The sequence below is a fragment of the Nesoenas mayeri genome (assembly GCF_963082525.1).
Source record: "Nesoenas mayeri genome assembly, chromosome: 1".
NCBI classification, from domain to species: Eukaryota; Metazoa; Chordata; class Aves; order Columbiformes; family Columbidae; genus Nesoenas; species Nesoenas mayeri.
Window position 1 is genome coordinate 114,912,019 of NC_137541.1, and position 19,524 is coordinate 114,931,542.

The following is a 19,524-nucleotide window of genomic DNA, read 5'->3' on the forward strand; positions in this document are numbered from 1 at the left end:
TTTTAATACTTCTAAAATATTTTTTTTAAAAGGAAGAGGGTCTACATTTTAGAGTAAAAAAATTACAAAAGCAATTTGAGCCTTCTTCATGGAAATAAACAAGTAAATCTGACCAATATTTATCTTTTATCTGCACCTGTTTTGGCACCAGGGCAGCTATCATTCTTCTTTTTATACATTCAAATTAAACACATATTTTAGGGAGCATGCTGGGTTTGTGCTGTGATTTTAGTTTAAAAAGCATTTGTTTCCTGAAACAAGCATGGCAACTCTAAACAGCTCTGAATTTACCCTCTCTCGACGTCGCATTCGTGCTGATGTTAGTTGTAAGGTGTTTGTGAGTAGTGAGTCCCCACTCATTTCAGTGATAGTAGCAGTCAAACGGCTCTCATTTAAATCTTCTAAGAGTAATTCTTCAGATCCTTCAGGTCTTGGAGCAGCAAAAACTAGCATGTGACAACCACCACAAGCAACCTACAGCACCAAAAAAGGTCTGCTTATTTCATCTGCAAGTATCAGTACAAGGATCTCATTTCCTTAAAATCATCTTTAGGGATTTAGATTATTAGAAAAACATCATAAAGTAAGAGATGTTAAATTGCTTCCAATTTAGGTCCTACTGAAGTTAGGAAGATAAAAGTACGTAATTACAATTATTAATGACTAGTGGTCTATATTTTCTTCTTACTTAAATACAACATATTTGCATTGAACAGAACACAAAATAGGTCTGTCAAATTATTGATACAGAAGAAAGCAAAGGTATTTCCGCTAATATTGAAGAGATTTGAGCTAATTATTTTGAAGTAAATCAAATGTGAGCAATATCGGTAACTTGAGCGATCCAAATCTCGATATTTTATCACAAAAGTCACAAAATATAATGCAAAGTCCTATTCCCTTCAATAGGCAAAGTATAATTGCATAAAGATCAGAGGCTTAAATTCCTAAGAAGGTTAAGTCCCTTACCACTTCTGACAAAACTTCCTTAAACTCTAAGTCCAGCAAACAAACAGAAGTGAGGCACAGACCTTTGCCCCAAATGTTGCTCAATCCTGGGTTATGCTTGCGCTTTTGAATGCCAGCAATTCTATAATATTTATTTCTTAAACACCTCAGGAAGTAGATTAAAACAATGCCCTTAAAGGAAAAGAGTATTTCTCCTTTCTCATCCCATTTGGATTCAAGAAAGCAACTCCTCAAATTTTCTTAAGATTTAATAAATGAGCCATTGTACAAACAGTCATTAAAATTAAAAAGATGTCACTCTGGTGCTTTCAGAACAGATATTAGTTTCCCTCCTACTGCAAACAATCTAAGAGCAACAAATATTCATTTTTATAGGCTATTACCAACTCTATAGACCAAAACACTATAGCATAACACTACTGAATAAAACCCTAAAAAGCAGTCTGTGTGTGTAACCCAAGCCAAGAACATTCTAAACTAAATTAGCAGTGAGATATAATTCTCTTTTTCTTTCAATATGTGTTGTCTACCAATTAAATGTTGTAGAAGAAAATAATTCTATAATGAGATTTCAACTCTCATTAATGATGTGCTTCATAAAAATATACACATTTTGATATCTGAGAAGCATGAACAAAAGTTTTACCAAAAGGACTGTGAACCTCAGGAAATTATAACACAAAGTGGGATCAAACTGATTTGTGTAATTCTCTTCTCCAAGTCCTAACTTGCCGTGTCGTCCATCTCCAAAAGTAAACATGAGGCCATTCTCTGTATACAGAAAAAAAAAGGATGTTGTTAATAACAAAGATTCAGTACAAAACCAGGGCAAAATCATTACAAAAAAAAGTAACAGACCATGCAAGTACGGAATATTTCTCCTGCGAAAGCAAAACCTGAACAATTCTTTTCAGATTTTCAACAGACGAATACAACCCAAATAGATATATATATTTTCAGACAAAATACTGTTGGAGATTAGTTAGTCTAGACAATTCCGGAAAAAAAACAAACAAAAAATGCCAACAAAACACTAAGATTTAAACTGTATAGCAACGCAAAGGCTTCTAAACAAGAATACTTGTTAGCAAGGTATGATTATGAGGTAACAATTCCCCAGGAGACACCATGTACAGAAGCATGCATGGCATGGCTGAGAATCAAACTTTCCTAATACGAAATCTGTCTTTCTCACTAGTTCACTTCCCCTTTAGAACTAGTAAGTCTGCATATGACTTCTACTGCTCATTTTATAAAGAAAGCTTTTACAGGATAATAGAGAGTCACTAGAAATGGATTTCAGAATTTTTCGCTTACATACCTGCAACTACAGCAGTATGATTTTCCCCACATGTAATGTTACATATTTTATGTCTCCTCAAGTGTTTCACAGACTTTGGTACCGAAGTTTCAAAAATGAAAGTACCATGTCCCAGCTGCCCATATTGTCCAAGTCCAAAAGTATATACATCTGTCTCTGAAAATGTACAAAGTAATTAATTAAATTTATCAGTCACGAACAAAATTTAAAAACAAAACAAAACAAAAAACAGGCAACGAAGCACCAAAATATATACAGAAAATAATTTTGACTGGTTCAATATGCAATATATTTTCTAACATAACTGCAAAATAATCCGCTGATCACATGTACACAAAAAATCAGCTAACAAAAAATTTATGGGAGTTTACATACTGCAAGTAATTTGAGACCACAATGTTTACATATGTGCGCGTTTTCAAGCAGAACAGACTCACCTTAATTTCTGATTACCTGCATGTACACCACATGACCCTAATTTTAATAGACTAGACCTCTTTAAACCAATACTAATTTGTGTCTAAGAAGAGACTGGAACAATAAGAGAACAGGTTTCAGTATCCTGTTCAACTACCAACTCAGCCCTGCATTACATACAGAGAACACTATAACTGTGTTATCTTGTGACAGAATAAACATCCTTCCACATTTATATTTTGTCCATTTAATGGATTGTCTGTGCCAGGAAAAAGAATGAGAGCTTCTCCAAAGTGATAAAGATTCTTGTTGTGTCCATCCCTGGCACTCCATCACAATAGAGGAAGACTGTGAAGCTTGGAAAGCTTGATGAGATCATGCTTGGAAAAGACTAAGTTTTTTTTGGGAAAAGGTGAAGTTTTCCTGGAATTTTATTCCCTGCTCCTCTTTCTTCTGCATGTGGGCAACAAAGGAAAAGCTAGAGAAGGACTAATTGAAACTCCCAAAATTGTTATGAAAACCTGTGAAAGATTTGAGAAGAACAAAGATTATTCTGTGTCAAGAAAAATAACTGAGACTTTGGAGCAATATATCCTTACATCATTGCCATGAACATGTCACCAGGTCAAAAATCTCACCACCTTCCAGAGCAAGAGAGGAATGGGTATCCACAGCTGAATGTGTGGAACAACACTCGATGGAGAATCTTTGCTTTTTGTGTGCCTCTTTGTGTCAAGGGAACAAGGTCACTTGAATAACAAAGTAAGTTTCAGTGCCACAAAAGCAGCCACAAACTGGAGAATTATTAAAAACAAATTATGCTATCATTCCTCCAAGCTAACCCTTCACTACTATCAGGGAAAGAGAAGGCAGAGAACAGATCAGATTCTGTATTACTAGACCAGTGCAGGGGACAGGGACCTGGGGATCCTGGTGGACAACAGGATGACCATGAGCCAGCACTGTGCCCTTGTGGCCAGGAAGGCCAATGGCATCCTGGGGTGTATTAGAAGGGGGTGGTTAGTAGGTCAAGAGAGGTTCTTCTTTCCCTCTACTCTGCCCTGGTGAGACCACACCTGGAATATTGTGTCCAGTTCTGGGCCCCTCAGTTCCAGAAGGACAGGGAACTGCTGGAGAGAGTCCAGCACAGGGCAACAAAGATGATTAAGGGAGTGGAGCATCTCCTGTATGAGGAAAGGCTGGGGCTCTTTAGCTTGGAGAAGGAGACTGAGGGGTGATCTCATTAATTCTTATCAATATGTAAAGGGTGAGTGTCACAAGGATGGAGTCAGGCTCTTCTCAGCGACAACCAGTGATAGGACAAGGGGTAATGGGTACAAACTGGAACACAAGAGGTTCCATTAAAATTTGAGAAGAAACTTCTTCTCAGTGAGGGTGACAGAACACTGGAACAGGCTGCCCAGGGGGGTTGTGGAGTCTCCTTCTCTGAAGACATTCAAAACCTGCCCGGACACATTCCTGTGTAGCCTCATCTAGGTGTTCCTGCTCCGACAGGGGGATTGGACTAGATGATCTTTTGAGATCCTTTCCAATCCCTAACATTCTGTGATTCTGTGATACTATCACAGTATATTTACCAACTCATATTGAACCTTCTAATTTCAAAGGGACCATGATCAAATACTGTAACGCTATGTATGGAAAAGCTCTTTCTAGGAAAGGGTTTGCCCTTTCTGTCCCTTGTAAATTGCTCCATATTAAGATGTAATGAATCCACAACATAAAAACGAAAAAAAAAAAAAAAAACCAAACAAACAAAAAAAAAAACCCAAAAAACACCAAAAAACAAACCAACAAACAATGGTCTCATAATTTTTCAGATTGTAGATGAAAAATATTCAGTAAAGCTTGGGCTTTTTACTAAAGGTAATAGCAAAGCTCCCTCTGCTGGAAATTTCAGTGCAAGAAATCAACACGTTCTCAGGATCTTGTAAAAAGTAAAACCTGAAATAAGAAATTTTCTGCAACATTTAGACTTTCTGCATAAGAATGAAAGAACTACTCCTGAAAGACAGGAGCTTTCTCTAAGCGAAGCCAAGTCTCATCTTCATTTTAGTAAATGACTTATTGCATAAATCCCATGTAAAAGTACTGTATCTTCTTAACTTTTCTTTGGAGACTGGCAAATCTAGTAATTTTCAAACTTTATGGCTTTACTCGATTAACATAATTATTCTGAGTGAAGTTGGACTTTTTTCCTATTATCTTATTTCCTATTCTAGCTTAAAACATACAATGCCTTTTTCATAAAACAAGTTAGACCTCTAAAGGCCTTTGTGTTTAGAAGGAGATGTTCTCAAATGAAAATTTTAAATGTACAGGAAATTATTTTCTTTTCCCAGTTTCTAATGACAACGAGGAGAACAGGCCAATCCAAAACCAGGTTAGAGTACTGCTGTAAGAATTTTTTTTCTATTACCCCTATAGACCAGGTTCGTCTCAATTTTGCTCCTTCTAAAATGCACTTATTGGTCAATTATCAATGCATAAGAATAGAAAAACTTTCTCTAGTGCAGAAGTGAGGCCCAACCTTAGTAATAATCTCATTTATCAGAAATTAGGTATTTCCTCCAATTTATCTTTATAAATACATGGAAAGAGAAGTCTCTGGCACAGCAACCTCATAGACGTAGTGATAAAATGACAGAGGTGAATTTCATCATTCTTAGCTTGAATTTGCTAATGAATTTGCTGACAGCACAAATCCAAAGGTGGATACAGCCCCATTTTTACTGTCTTCAGTCCCCGTAAGGATATGAATGGATGAGACAAATGAAACACGCTGCCAGCAAAAGGACAGACCTCGCTCCCCCATTCTCTCTTCAGTTCCCACTTGCACTGTCTCTGCTGTCCACCTGGCTTTGCAGTGAGCCAGCTCAGCTCAGTTAGGCCACGTTTTGGGGGGTTTGCTGATGTAGTCTCCTGTGGAACAGCCAAGGCACCACCAGAGTGCTACAAGGGGAGAGGAAAGACATACGGCCACAGTCGCATGGGGGATGTGGAGCTGCCTGCAGGGTGCCAGCAAGTCACAGGGAAGCCTCAGCCATAGGAACAGCACCCAGAAGAAACTGAACACAGGTCCTGGCCCGGCCTGGGAGAAGGACCTGCTGCCACTACAGTAGCAGCCCGTGAGAAGGGCCCTTGAAGGATTAAACGGTTTCAGAGCTTGCACAGAAGCCAATATTTCCACTGCTCCAAGTGACCGCCAGCACATGAGTGCCGGAACTGCTTCTCCTTGACTTCCTACATTTTCTTTCTTGGAAGAACAGGGATAATTCCCTGTAACTGTGCATCTTCCACCTTTGCAGGCATCTCCTGGAGTACATAATAGTTCTTTAATCTCTGTGGCCACTGTCAGTTTAAACAAAATAGTTCTAGACAAAACTCTATACAGCTTTCCCACATGCTTTTTGCTGAAAGAACTCAGTGAGCTCCAAGAGTGTTTTCAAGATTCATGTATTCCTTGCTATGTATTTAAGGCTACAAAGTTAAAAATCTATGGGGAAAAAAAAAAAAAAAAAAGAAACAGACAGGTATGCTTGTCCCCCTCCACACAGATTCATTTCCATTGAATTATTTTTACTACTATTACTATTATTCCAATGGGCTGTTCACTCTCTGTAAAAAACAGCTGTTGACACAATACTCAGTTTCATGAGAGCTAGTAATTGGATTTGGGGATTTCAGTATAAATAGTATACAGACTTAAGAATGGTTTGAAAATGAAGATAATCCTATATGGTTTGAACAGTCAGTTCTGTCATGAAAAGATAGAGCTTTTTCATCCTTTTCATTCTCCATCAAAATGGAATCTTGACTTTCCTTTCTTTTTAAAAGACCTTGAGACATAAGATAAAGAATCCAACATTTTACATGCTAACACGCTAATGTGCTGCATTGCTATGTCAAATGATCTGTTCTCAAAAGGACTGTTTCACCTTTTCCTTTGAAGAGGTAGCTTTGCTTCCCCTCCCTTCCAAGAATGAAAAGAGGTAATACATCGTTTTATAGAGAGGATTATTCCCAGAGGATCTGTCATCATCTGAAAAAATTGACGATTTTAAGGCCACTCCCAATCATCTGTTTCTCCTTCAATGTCTAGATTAATAAATCATTGCTATTCTACTTTTATAAACTTTATTGAAAAGGTACGCAAATTGAGACTGCTGCTCTCTCATATTTCTTTTGAAAATGACAATGCCAACAGCTTCCATTCTCAGAAGGAAGCATTTGCAAGTATTGTCAGTAGTGGATGCATGTTTTTTCGTCTCTGAGAGAGAGAAGTCACCTGGGATGAGGATATGATCTTCTGATGGGCTGTCATGAAATGAACAGGTTTGTGCTGCTACAGCGAGAGAAAGATTTTGCTTGTTCTGTAGAACAACTGCAAATATTGAAGGCAGAAGTGACAATAAGATTTATTAAGAAGATGGTTTCCAATACCATATTCAACATTTCTAAAACCTTGTATCTTTACTTTTTTTTTCCTAATCATTGCTCTCAAAAGTTTAATTTTTTGTTCTCTGAGGGGAAAAGGAAAAAAAACCAAAAGTTTCCCTTTTGGAGTTTCAGAGAAAAAAAAAAGGAATTCTTTCTTTTTTTACTATATACTTTCTACCATTTACTTTAATACTTGCTGGAGAGATTCCAAAGAGTGGTTTGATTTAATAACCCAGATAAGAGTGGTTCTTCCCATACAAAATTGCCAACAGAATAGATAAGGCAGTCATAAAAAAGAAATCAAATGAAGTCCTTAGGAATAGACTAATTGTGTATGAGAGTCAGGAAGAAACTTGCCTTGTACTCAGTAAAATAACTGGATTATGCTTTCTTCTAACTTGATAAACCCTAAGCAGAACTGATGACAAGAAATGAGCCAAGATGTACAACAGTTTCTCCACATGACATTTTCTCCAATCCTATTCCTATGTTAAATGAGATGGATGAAATAAGAATATACAATAGTCAGACACTCACTTCGTATTTTTTGAGACTGAAATGACACACCTTGAAAAGCTGGAAAGACTCTGAAAAGATGAAAACTGCATCAGTATCTATTGTGTTACTAAAGCCAAGCAGGACCCTTTCTCACGCAAGATGATACATGAAATTCAGAATTTCCTCAAAATTGTATTGCTTTCTTAATTTGGGAAAATGAGCTAAAAAGAGGTATAAATGTTACTATTTCACTTTAAAGATATATCTCTCATCAGAATTCTCAATTTGTGGTCATATCACTTGATCTCAAGATGAAATACACATTTCAGTAGTTATTTCAGGCTGTCTCTGGTGCAAAGCCTATAATGTATATATGCTACACTCACTTTTTAAATTATTACAGCATCCAAATATATATATTTTCCCTTTTTTCCCCAAATTTTGTTTTCAGTCAGAAAAAAAATCTTTCTATCAACACTCCTGACAAAGTACCTTTCACCTGAGACAGTATTTCCATTATCCTTTACTCTTTTGTTCAAAGTGTCTTAAGCAGAAGTTCATAGCTGTATGTTATTTAATAATAGCAGAATCACATTAAAAAACATCTATCTGACATTTCACTCTTACCACAACAACTAATAATCTGTAGGAAAAGTGTATTTTGTTGGAGGATATGGTTTTCCTCTTCTCTTAACCCAACTAGATCTTCTGGCACTCAGCATTTCGATCATCGACTGCCAACTAAGCCTACTATGTTGTTTTCTTCACTGTATTTGTTTGTTGGCATTTATATTTTGCCTCTTTGTTCTAGCTCTTGTACAAATTTCACTATAATGATGATGTCACCCAGGTCTACATCTTCCTACCAAGTCTCTGTAACAGTCATTTGTTATAATGAAATTTTATCACATGAAATAATGAAAAACAAAACATCTATTGGCTGGTTTGAGATTTAGGGTTAAAAAAATAATCAATAAAGGTAATCAAATTCTTCCTGCAGAACTCCACTTTATAAACTTTAAAATAATGCTATGATTTATACATTTGCTGGCCCAAAATTTATGGTAATTTTTTCCTAATAATGATAATCTGATTTCATGTAAATAAATTTAATTTATTATATAGAATACTGTCAGGGTAAGACTGCATGTTGGTGGAAGAAGACAGACAAAGGCATTGAAATTTAGACGAATGTTTGCATTATTTCCTGGATTGGCTACTATTATTTCCTCTTCATAGTTTTCTCAAAGAAGTTTTAACCTCCCCAGAAACCTGCAGCTTGACTCATCATTACACATAATCTTTCCTAGCACATCACTTCCACCTTTAATGTCTCCAGTGGCTTTCAGAACAATATCACATCATATTACAATCTCCCTCCGTTATATTTTCAGTTTATATTTTAGAAATTTTGGTTACATAACACTGAAGGCACTCCACCAGACTGACGAGAGATAACTTTAGCCTTTTCAAAATACAGAGTTAAAGACTGATATCTATACATCCTACTGACTTTCATAGCTTTTGCATTTTGATAGGAGATTAATTATAGGCATATTATACAGCTGTGGAATTCATTACAAGCCAAAGCTGATATTTTTCAAATTGTCTGGGGACAAAGTCAAACTTCCCTTTCCTGCTTCTACGCGGTTATACTTCAGGATACAACATGTGGAAGTAAATAGCCAGCAATGCTTTGCATATATCTCTTTGAAAAATTAACTTACCAGTGGCACACAATTATTTGAGTAATATACACCATTTTTTGCTTTCCACGTATGATACTTACAACCCTGTGAACTAATATACAACAGTTTTATTTGCTGATTTTACAACTCGAACAATATGTTGAATGTCTGTATCTGTACTAGTTTTATACCTATGTTAAAAATTCTGCTTAAAGTCACTGGCAAATTCTGTATCAGAAAAGAGACATTTAATCCATTTAGGTATCTAGTAGACTGCAGATCTCCATCACTATTAACAGATAGTTACTTCAGAAGTGACTTCCTAAATATTCAAGGCCATTTACATTTATTACAGATTGCGAACTTTCCTCTAAAATTCCCTCCACACACCAATGGCACTTTCAAGCTCGTCAGAGGAAACAAACATCTGTCATCTGTGTTGCACTAGGAGGCACTGCCTTGTTACAATCCCAGTAATAAAGGTGCTCACTCTGTAAAGGACATCTTAAAATGCTACTTATTGGAGCTGACACTATAAAGAAAAAGAAGATAGTATCAGTAATCTTTCATCCCTTCAGATGCTGGAAATCCTGAGCTGTGCGGAATTAAACAGGCCTCCAGCTCAGCACAGAAAGCTACACAGATCACATCCATGAAAGGTTATCCCATTTTGGACATTTGAGCTCTTATAGGATTTTCTTACAAGCAAAACAACCCTATTTGTTATTTATACCATCAAATAAAAAGGACATTCACATGGGAACTTGCTACTGAAGTTTTACATAAAGGCAAGGACGTGCAGGTGGTGTAACCACTGGGACCAAGCAGGAGCTTCCTGGAAGCTTCTCGGTTACAATCAGCTGGTGAAGATCATCCTGTAGCAAAGGCACATGTGCAGCCCAGATGTGAACATCAAGCTACAAAACTATATGGTCTTCCAGTTAGAATCACTGCAGCATCTTTCATTTCAGTGGGATATCAATTCTTCAAAGTAAATTGAGTTTACAGATTAAGTTATAGGGCTGTAAAAAAAGCTAGTTAAATTGCATACCTGTTAGCACCACTGTGTGTTCTCCACCACAAGCAACCTTATTAACCTTTTCCATAATTCCCGGTACAGGCTGTGGGACTCTATTGTTCTTCAGCTGTTCAGGCAATAATCCCAGTTTCCCATTCTCAGGTTCTCCAAAAGTATAGAGCTCACCATCTCCTGTCAAAATACAGAACAGAGGAGGATTTCCAGCATGTACTCAGAAGCAAGGCCGGCTTGCCAAGACTGCTGCAGGCACACATCAGTAAGACAGGAAAGTGTATGAACACTACAGGATAACTGAACATATCTGTATAATGTCCAAATAGCTACACAAAGCAGCCTGCTTTGATGGGACAAGACGCAGCTAAATTTTAGCCCCTCTTCAAGATAAGAACTGCAAAATTTAGCCTGCAAGAAATCTAGTCAAGGGAAAAACAAAACCATATACACCATGCTTCTGAGAGATTATAATTCCCTCTCTAATAAGTTTTTATGTCAACTGAAGTTGCTTGTAAGAATCTCAATTAAAACAGAAAATCATTTTGCATGGAATCTTGATGGAAAACCCACACTTTTTTCTTGTAAGATATAGGGAAAAAAATAAAAGATTAAGTGACATGAAACTGTGTATGGACTGGACAGCAAGAAGAGAGCTATATATCCAACAACAGGAATACCGCAGTAGTTCCATAGCAAGAACTCCACCAAAATGAAGTTAAAAAAATACTGACAAATCATACAAGACCCCTCTCATTCACACAGACTTTTAAAGAATCCAGTTCAAAAACTGTTCAATCCCAAATTCAGGTAATTAATTTTCTTTCAAGTTTCCTTTATTTTTTTCTTTTCCAATCACTTCCTTTGCTTTTCAACTGCTATGTAAGTCCCAGTTATGCTTCAAGGCAGCACTCTATATATCCTCCTGCCATAGTCAAAAACAAAACACATAAAATGTAGCTTCCGTTGCTATATTTACAATTTATCTATGTTTATCTACTTCTTTTACATTTATCTACATTTTACATTTATCCACATCCTTGTTTTACAATTTAACTACATCCACACTTCTGATTTTCTGTCCTAAAGGGCCCCCAACTATTCTAATAGGTCAGAGTGAGGTTTAGGTAGAAAACTGTCAGGAAAGCTTCAGGTGAACAGCTGAGTGTTCTCCACCCCTGGAAAGATTACCTGTGGAGCAGTGTCCTCACAGCAAATTGTGACCTAAAATCTGAATTTGAAATTACTTTAAAAAAAAAAAAAATCATACACTGTTATGTAAGAAAAAGTTTGGCTGTATCAAAGCACAAAGATAAACAAAACTCTCTCATGGAGCTAGTCCAAGATAAAGAAATGTTTAAGCTAGCGTAGGAGCTGTCTGCTAAAGGGAATTCAAAGAGAGAGCTACAGTTACATAATCAACATAATCACAAACCCCAGCTGCATTCTCTGTTATTGAAGCTCAGTCATCGGAAGCACCCATCCACAATATTTCTGGAAACATGCAGATGTGTATAAAAATGTACAAAAAAGTACAAAATGTACTTTTACTTTCAGAAGGCTATATTTTGTGTTCACAAACTTACTTTTACAGCATTTAGAGGCATTATTATTGCATGATGCACAAGTACCTGAGAGATTCTTCTTCAAAAGTGATTAATTGCTTGCCAACATGAAAGTCGGGTCAACCTTAGAAATGCCCATAGACAATGAAAACAGGTGACCTCAAAGGAAGTTTGAAAGCTGAAGCCTTATTTGGGTGTTCAAGATGGACTATTAGAGAAGTCCATTCCTCCACTGAACATAGGCAGACCATAAGAAAACAAGCTTATTACTAGTTTTCTGTTAACCTTTGTGAATATTCTCCCATTTGCATAGCTGCTATATTTGTTGCTTTCTCCTTGCTCTTTATCAGCCACAACTTAAATTTGGGAATTTAAGGACAATGGCAACGACCAAAAATATAAGCCTCCACAGAAACAGGAAATCCAGAAGAGCTAAAAGTAAACTTATGAATAAAAATCTAAAGTAGAAAACAATGAAGCTATATATGCATTGTAAAAGGAAATGACATTGGTGAAATTATTAAAACTAAGTTAAGAAAAATTGAAGGACATGATTCAAAACTGAAGTTTACTAAAACTTGGGCATACCAAGTCAAGACGGGAAAGGAATTTTATTTTTTTGAATTTTTATTTCTGATAATGAAAAAGTCAAAACTGGTGTCAGTAAGAAGTGTGCCATTTTAATTGAATCTTCCTGAGCTTTGCTCTGGCAATATACTAATTTAAAATTCTCTTTTGCATGAATAAAACCTGAACAAGAATTTCAGGTTGCAAAACCGCACCTTCTTTTTGTATAACTACGAGACATCTCGTTAGTAATACATTTTCATTTAAGTTATCTGCTAAATCCAATACATAAACTAGATTCAAGATGTTTTTCCTGGAAAACTCTTTTGCCAGCAATATGTATATATATTATGTGTGTGTGTATATATATATATATATATATATATGTACACACACATTTTCTTCGTGGCACTTGGCTCTTGCTTACTTGCTGCCTAAGAGTAAGCACAGCAGTGGGTGCACAGAACTGAGCAGCACTGACTGCTGTTGCCAGGATCCTCCATCAGAAGGGCTTTGACTCATCCTGAAAACCCTTAAACTACTATCTCTTTTGATAAAGCAGTGCTTCTCCTCTCGTCCTTTCAGAGGAAGCAATTCTGGAGCACTCATGCTCATCTGTGATGTATGTTACCTTTGGTATTGAAAGTCCACAATAAGCAAAAAAGAAAAGGTCTACTTATTATCTGTTTTCTTCAAAGGAAGCATGAGGACAGGTTTTCAATTAATTTTAACTATAGGCAGAATCTGAAGTACGTATCTTATTTTATGGTAAAGTTCATTTTGAACAAAAAAAAAAAGCATAAATTTATCAATGAACTTGAAAAGTTTGAAAAAAAAAAAAGAAGTATGACATACTAAAAGAGCAAAAACTGTAAAAATCACCTTTTTCATAGAAGTTGAATTCCTGCTTTAGATGGAAAATAGGTCCTAAGCCTCAACATAAAGTTGCAACCCAGCATTTCCACCAAATATTTAGAACCTAACTATGATGGCACAATATTTAGCTATATATCTTACAAGGCCTAAGAAATTTAACCTCTGCCTTAGTCAAAGAAACCCTGGACTCATTTATGTGGTTTCTGTATTTTCCGAGATCACTTCTGCCTCTCACAACAGCACAGATTCTACAGGTAGCATGCTCCTGGGCAAGTAAGGCTAGCAACTGCCCTTACTATCTTTACTGAATGCTCTAAATGTAATCAGGGAATGACAATGATACAGTCTAACTCAATGTCAAGCTTCCTGTGGGGTTTCACATGGTTCAGGCTATTAAGAGTAGCCACCCATGATCTAGTCACAGAGCTACATTCACTTCAGCAAGATAACCAAGAGGACAGCAGCTGTGTTTCCCCAACAGCAGTGTACAGAGGTGTAACCCCATCCTCACAAATGTCCTTATTTTTTCTGTCATTCTGACATTTTCTTCCCTGCACACACAAACTACACCAATAGTACTATAACATTTCATTTACCTGCATCTATCTGTGCAGAAATACCTTTGTTGCATACTTCTAAACTTCTTTTCTAAGATGTGATTTGTGGTCATTTCAACCTGTGTTTTTTAAGAAACAGCAAATTATCTCAGCTGCAGAAAGGAACATATAATTTCATTTCATTTCTAAACTAGGGACTGTGTTTAGGCTTCTCTGTTGAGTTTCCTAAGTTTGTTCTTCAAATTTGTTCTTCAAACCAACTGCAAGCTGAGGCTTTTAGTAACCAAAACATGCTGTTGTTAAAAATAAATTTTATTATAGATTGTATGGAAAAATAAATTAAAAAACCAACAGAAAGAACCTTGTATTTTTTGGAAAGTAAGTATTGTTTTAATACTCTTGGTTCTGCCATATATTTCTAGAAACAAGCTGATAAACTCCCAAAAGCACTTGGGAGTTAACTACTTATGCAGTTTGCTTTGAGGAGACAAGTACTTCTTTTTAAACGCTACTGCACTGCAAGTATTAATCCAATCACAACCTAATTAATAGGATTAGAGATTCAAATGGCCAAGCTTCCACTGACTTTCCAAACTAATCAAGTATATTACATTTTTTCAACTTAATAATCCAGCTAACAAAGATAAACTCATATATTAAAGCAATTTTTGAATATATTACACATCCCTTTAAAGCAAATAGTAGTCTAAAAACTATGAAGAATAGGTATCAAGCAGAAAAATAATCCACTCAAACCTAGATACATTCTGAGTACAGTAGGTGTGCGGTACATCTGCATTTTAAGAACAAAAAAAGTTACAGGTATGTCTCAAACAAAGCAACCTGATCTAGTTGAAGATGTCCCTGCTTACTGCAGGAGGGTTGGACTAGATGACCTTTGAAGGTCCCTTCCAACCCAAACTATTCTATGATTCTATATTTAAGTCCTTTCTGGTTCCATGAATATAATTTTGCTGTAAACACCAGAGTGGTTTGATACATTGGCTTTTCCTGCTCTCCATCTCTTGCAGTGGCCAAATGAGCTAAATATGCTTGCCAAGCTTAATGCTTTCTGAAAAGTTGTCCCCTCTTGAGGGAGTGTGGTGAATGGCTAGTCAAGTAAAGATCTGTATATGGACCCAAAATCACTGCTGCACACTTTCAGCTCTTTCTCTGTTGCTTTGTTTAAGACATACCTCTAACATGGGGGTCTGATGTCCAAAGTCCACAAAAAGAAATGAAACAGATACTGCGAAAAAGTCATAAAGAGGGCAGGAAACCACAAACTAAAAACTTATTTTCGGTGGAAGTCTTTGAAGGAATGCAAAGCAAGAGGAAAATGGAGCAAACAATCATCTTTCAAACACAGAGTAACCAGACCAGCTTCCTAATTTGCTGCTGGAAATGAGCTAGTCATTGCCTGTGCTTGGACATAGTCTAAATTTCAGAAGCATTTTTTTATTAAAAATAATTCCAGAAGTGTTTTTTATTAAAAATAATTCCAGATATATTCTGTTCTTCTATTTTACAACTACTTTTGACATCAGTGGGACTCATGCATACATGGCACAACGCAGGTAACTGACATGTCTAGTAGCTGAATTATTGTCTGCAAAGAAGACCTTCTAAAAAGCAAAAGTATGCAAGGTATCAAATAATCTTTTTGAAACTACTATATTTGAGAAAAGAGGAGGCTTGTAAAACCGAAGTACAAATTTAGATAACTGACTTCCGCATAATTTCCATTATAAATGCTTTCATCTACTAAAGGTTTGTGTCAGGATTCCACTCTACTTTTCATTGACTTGGCTTGACAGTAGTCAAACACCTAAAAGAAAAATGCCTATTAAAAATTCTGTGTCAAAGAAATAACAACTTTAGTTTAGTTTAGTTTAGGTTTTGTTTTTTTTTTTTTTTAAAAAAAAGGCTGGAATCCATACTTCGCCACCTTTTTTCTCAATGGTCTCTTATTAATGAACATCCTGCCCTGGAGAGGGCACTCTGTGACCACACTATGTATTCGAGCATCCTCATTAACCTCCTTTTAGTTTTAATCCAGATATGCCTGTGATCCTCACAGTTTGCTCAGCCAGTATACAGCTATGTCAAACATAAATGTATTAAGAAAGGGAACCATATGGTGCCATGCTCATCAGTTCCAGACAGCCACATGTGTCAAGTTCTACATCCTGCAACTATGCCTTTGTATTAAAGATACGAGCCATGTTTAAAAAGTCAAAATGTAGTAATTCTATAGTATTCTAATAACTGATAGGTTATAGGTGTTGAAAGCTTTCTACTAACAGTGTTTCTCTCATTTCTTCTATAGTAACAGCAACCACAATCTATAAAAGTTCCTCTGGTATACTTTATTGATGTTGAGGGAATTAATACAGATTACACACTTACCTGAATAGTTCAAATTTCATTTCTGGAAATGAAACGGTGGTTCTGTTAACAACTTTCCAGATATTTCCTCAAAAAAATATGTATCAAAAATAACACTAATCACCCTAAATTCTAGTATACAAGATAAAACATACAATACATACATACAATAAAAATACACGTAAAATTCCCTCTGCTAGACAAACTTACAAACATAATTCAGTGACTAACTGGTGATTTGAGGGAAATCACCTACCCCTGTAATATGGATATTCCAAATGCTATGTAATTATCTAGTTTGCTGTGTTCTACTGCCCCTCAGGGGCAGAATACTGAGGACGTGAACTCCTGTTCTGAGCCAGTTCAGCAAGTCCTACAGGCAAGTGTTTTCCATACACGAAAAAGAATCTAAGTAATGCTAAAAGAATCACCTTTTTTTAAGCAAAATCTTGTAACAACATAGTGCCTTGACTTCCTTACTAACAAGGCTTTAAGAAAAATAAGGTAAGTACATTTGTACTCAAACAGACTTGGCTTGAAGAACTTCCAAATTCATAAATTAATGGCTAACTTCACAGCTAAAAAATGTTACTATGGCACAGTTAGATTAAATTCATAAGCTTTGTTTTTAAACACTGTCTGGATATACATTGACACTAGTGCAACAGAAGATCAATTCAGTAAAAGTACTGGATGTTCAACACTAAATTTCTATGATAGTTAAAGTATCTGTCAAACAAAACTGTCACCAAGGGCACAAAGGAAAATAATTTAAAAAATTGCTCTTTCACCAAAGAAGAGGCCATCTGCATATCAGTAGTTTCAGCAAGACAAACTGAAGCCAAATTTGTGCAGGATTTGCAGATCCTAAGGCTGAAAATTAAAATTTTCCATATCACGCCCAGGCCTGTTTAAACGGTAACAGGTTCAACAACTGCCCGTTTCCACAGATGACAACCAGTACATCTTATTAATATTTTAAGAGCCTCCATTTCTCTTACCCAGCTGCTACCCTAATCCTTTTTTTCTCACCCCCTCTGTGAAAAGTTTCCACTTCCTTAGAGCACCTAGCATAGACTGTGCTCTCCTTGCTCTTAGATGCTTGTCCTCCATCCTTCTTCTAATAAGAGCTTTTGTCACATCCCACTGCAGTTTTGTCAGAGTGTCAGCTCTTGGCTCTAAGGCAGAAATATACACCTTCTTACTATAGCCTTTATGTAAGGATATGTTTGGGGTTTTTTTGTTGTTGTTTTTGGGTTTTGTTTGGTTTTGCTTTTTTTCTATTTATCTCAAGTTCAGGAAGCTGTAGATTTCCTAGCAGGTGCTGAGCTCCTGATCAGTCAAGTGGTACTTAATTCATTAACTATAATGAAGCATCTGTAATAGAAGTTGCACACGACCAGCATAACACCTAATTAGTATTTGTCCACCATAGGAAGCTCTCATTCTATTAACAGCATATGCTCAGAGGGATATATAGATTTTGTATGTGAAAAAGTAATATTTATCAAGTAACCTGAGAAAAGTAGCTGAATAGTTCCTAGGTACCCATAAAAGCTTTACAATCAAAAGTATTGATCCTTTGAAATCTTTAATTGCTCTGAAGAGAACTGTAAACCTTAATAAAGTAAATCTATATGGCTGAGAGGAATTTTGTGGCTGCTTACATAGAATGCCACCAGTACTGACTGATAAATTGACCCATATTGGCATTATTAAAGAATGAGCAGCAGCATCACTTTGGAAAAACACAGAGAAGTGGGAAGAGAGTGGTGGAAAGGAACAGAGAGTGGGTTGGTTTGGAGATCAGGTGCTGACTCACTGTAGCATATGATTCTCCTCATATTGTATACTGCCTGTTTAACTGACTTCAAAATCTAAAATTTAAGAAACAACATCATACTTTGACAACAATCTTACACTGATAGCAAATTAGATTAATTTTTCCTCAAAACATAAGTCTATTCAATATTTATCTTTCTAGAGAAGATGAAGATGATTATTTGATCATCACGAAAAAATGAATAATCTCAAGTGATGTTAGATTATTGAAAACAAAAAATCCACAAGGTTTGTCATAAAACATTTTCATTTGTCAGGAAAATAAAGTGCATCAAGATAGTAATTCTTTCTAGTATACTTTTGCACAACAATGTGCAAATACAGAAAATCAACTGCATTTCTTTCTCACAGTATTATCTCACTAAAATATAGTAGATTTCCTACAAGTTTCCCAAAGAAATTAATTAGGACCACATTTTAGGGAATTTGTCTCTGGCAGAATCTCCCAATGTGACACAAAACTACGTAGATGACTTTCTGCCACATGTCTGTTTCTAACACCTATAGCATATCTAGTTTCAAAAGTAATGAAGGCCTGATTAGCTACCTTTACAAAGCCAACAATCTGAGAACCACTGACTTGTCTCCACTAACTGCTATTCCCGTTCTCTTACCTGTTATCAAGGCAGAATGATAATATCCACAGGATACAGAGGAAACAGGTTTTCCAACATCCACTTGACAAGGGACACTGACACAAGCTTCATCAGCCAAGCCAATCTGACCTTCCGAATTGTCACCCCACACAAAAAGCTGTCCATCCTCTAAAATGAAGACACCGACAGTTAACAGATTTAAAACCAAATCTAATAAAAAGTTAACCTAACCATTTAAGAGCACTTAATATACTCTGTGTATGATACTACTAAATGTCATGAACACAGGGACATAAAATGGCATTTGGTACAATACAACAACACAGTCTGAAGTAAGAAGGTATCCCTTAAGCTTTTCACAAGTGACACAGAACATTTAGTCATCAACTGATGACGGACCATAAACAGCAACAGGAAAAGTACTATGTAAAACCATTCCGTCAAAAAAAGGAAGACTGAGTGTATAAGACAATTCAGTTGCCAGGGGTCAGCATGAAAATATTACAGAGAATTTAAGGCATCTTCTCATTTCTAGTAGCGAGTCACTACTTTCTCATTCTTCCAAATTTATTCTCTGTCCTGACCTTAGTACACATCCCACTTATTCTTGCATTATCTTTCAGTTATCTTCACAGGTGATTATATTGCCCAGCTTCATTTTGTTTTCCTTAAACTATCACAATAGCTGTCCCAGGTCTATTAAGACCAGCCTCCGTTGACAAAAACATCAACGACAGCAGTAAAAAGCA

General features: G+C 36.2%; 1 protein-coding gene across 1 annotated transcript in view; it reads right to left on the minus strand.

The window, feature by feature from the left end:
* Positions 1–19,524, minus strand: part of RPGR (retinitis pigmentosa GTPase regulator) — a 40,281-nt gene that overhangs the window by 7,657 nt on the left and 13,100 nt on the right. Inside the window, exons 6-10 of the mRNA XM_080360597.1 lie at positions 18,794–18,943; positions 10,406–10,564; positions 2,291–2,446; positions 1,616–1,740; positions 292–474 (exon numbers count right to left, since the gene is read on the minus strand). Of these exons, the coding sequence (XP_080216723.1) occupies positions 292–474; positions 1,616–1,740; positions 2,291–2,446; positions 10,406–10,564; positions 18,794–18,943 (773 nt within the window). The remainder of the gene's footprint in view (positions 1–291; positions 475–1,615; positions 1,741–2,290; positions 2,447–10,405; positions 10,565–18,793; positions 18,944–19,524) is intronic.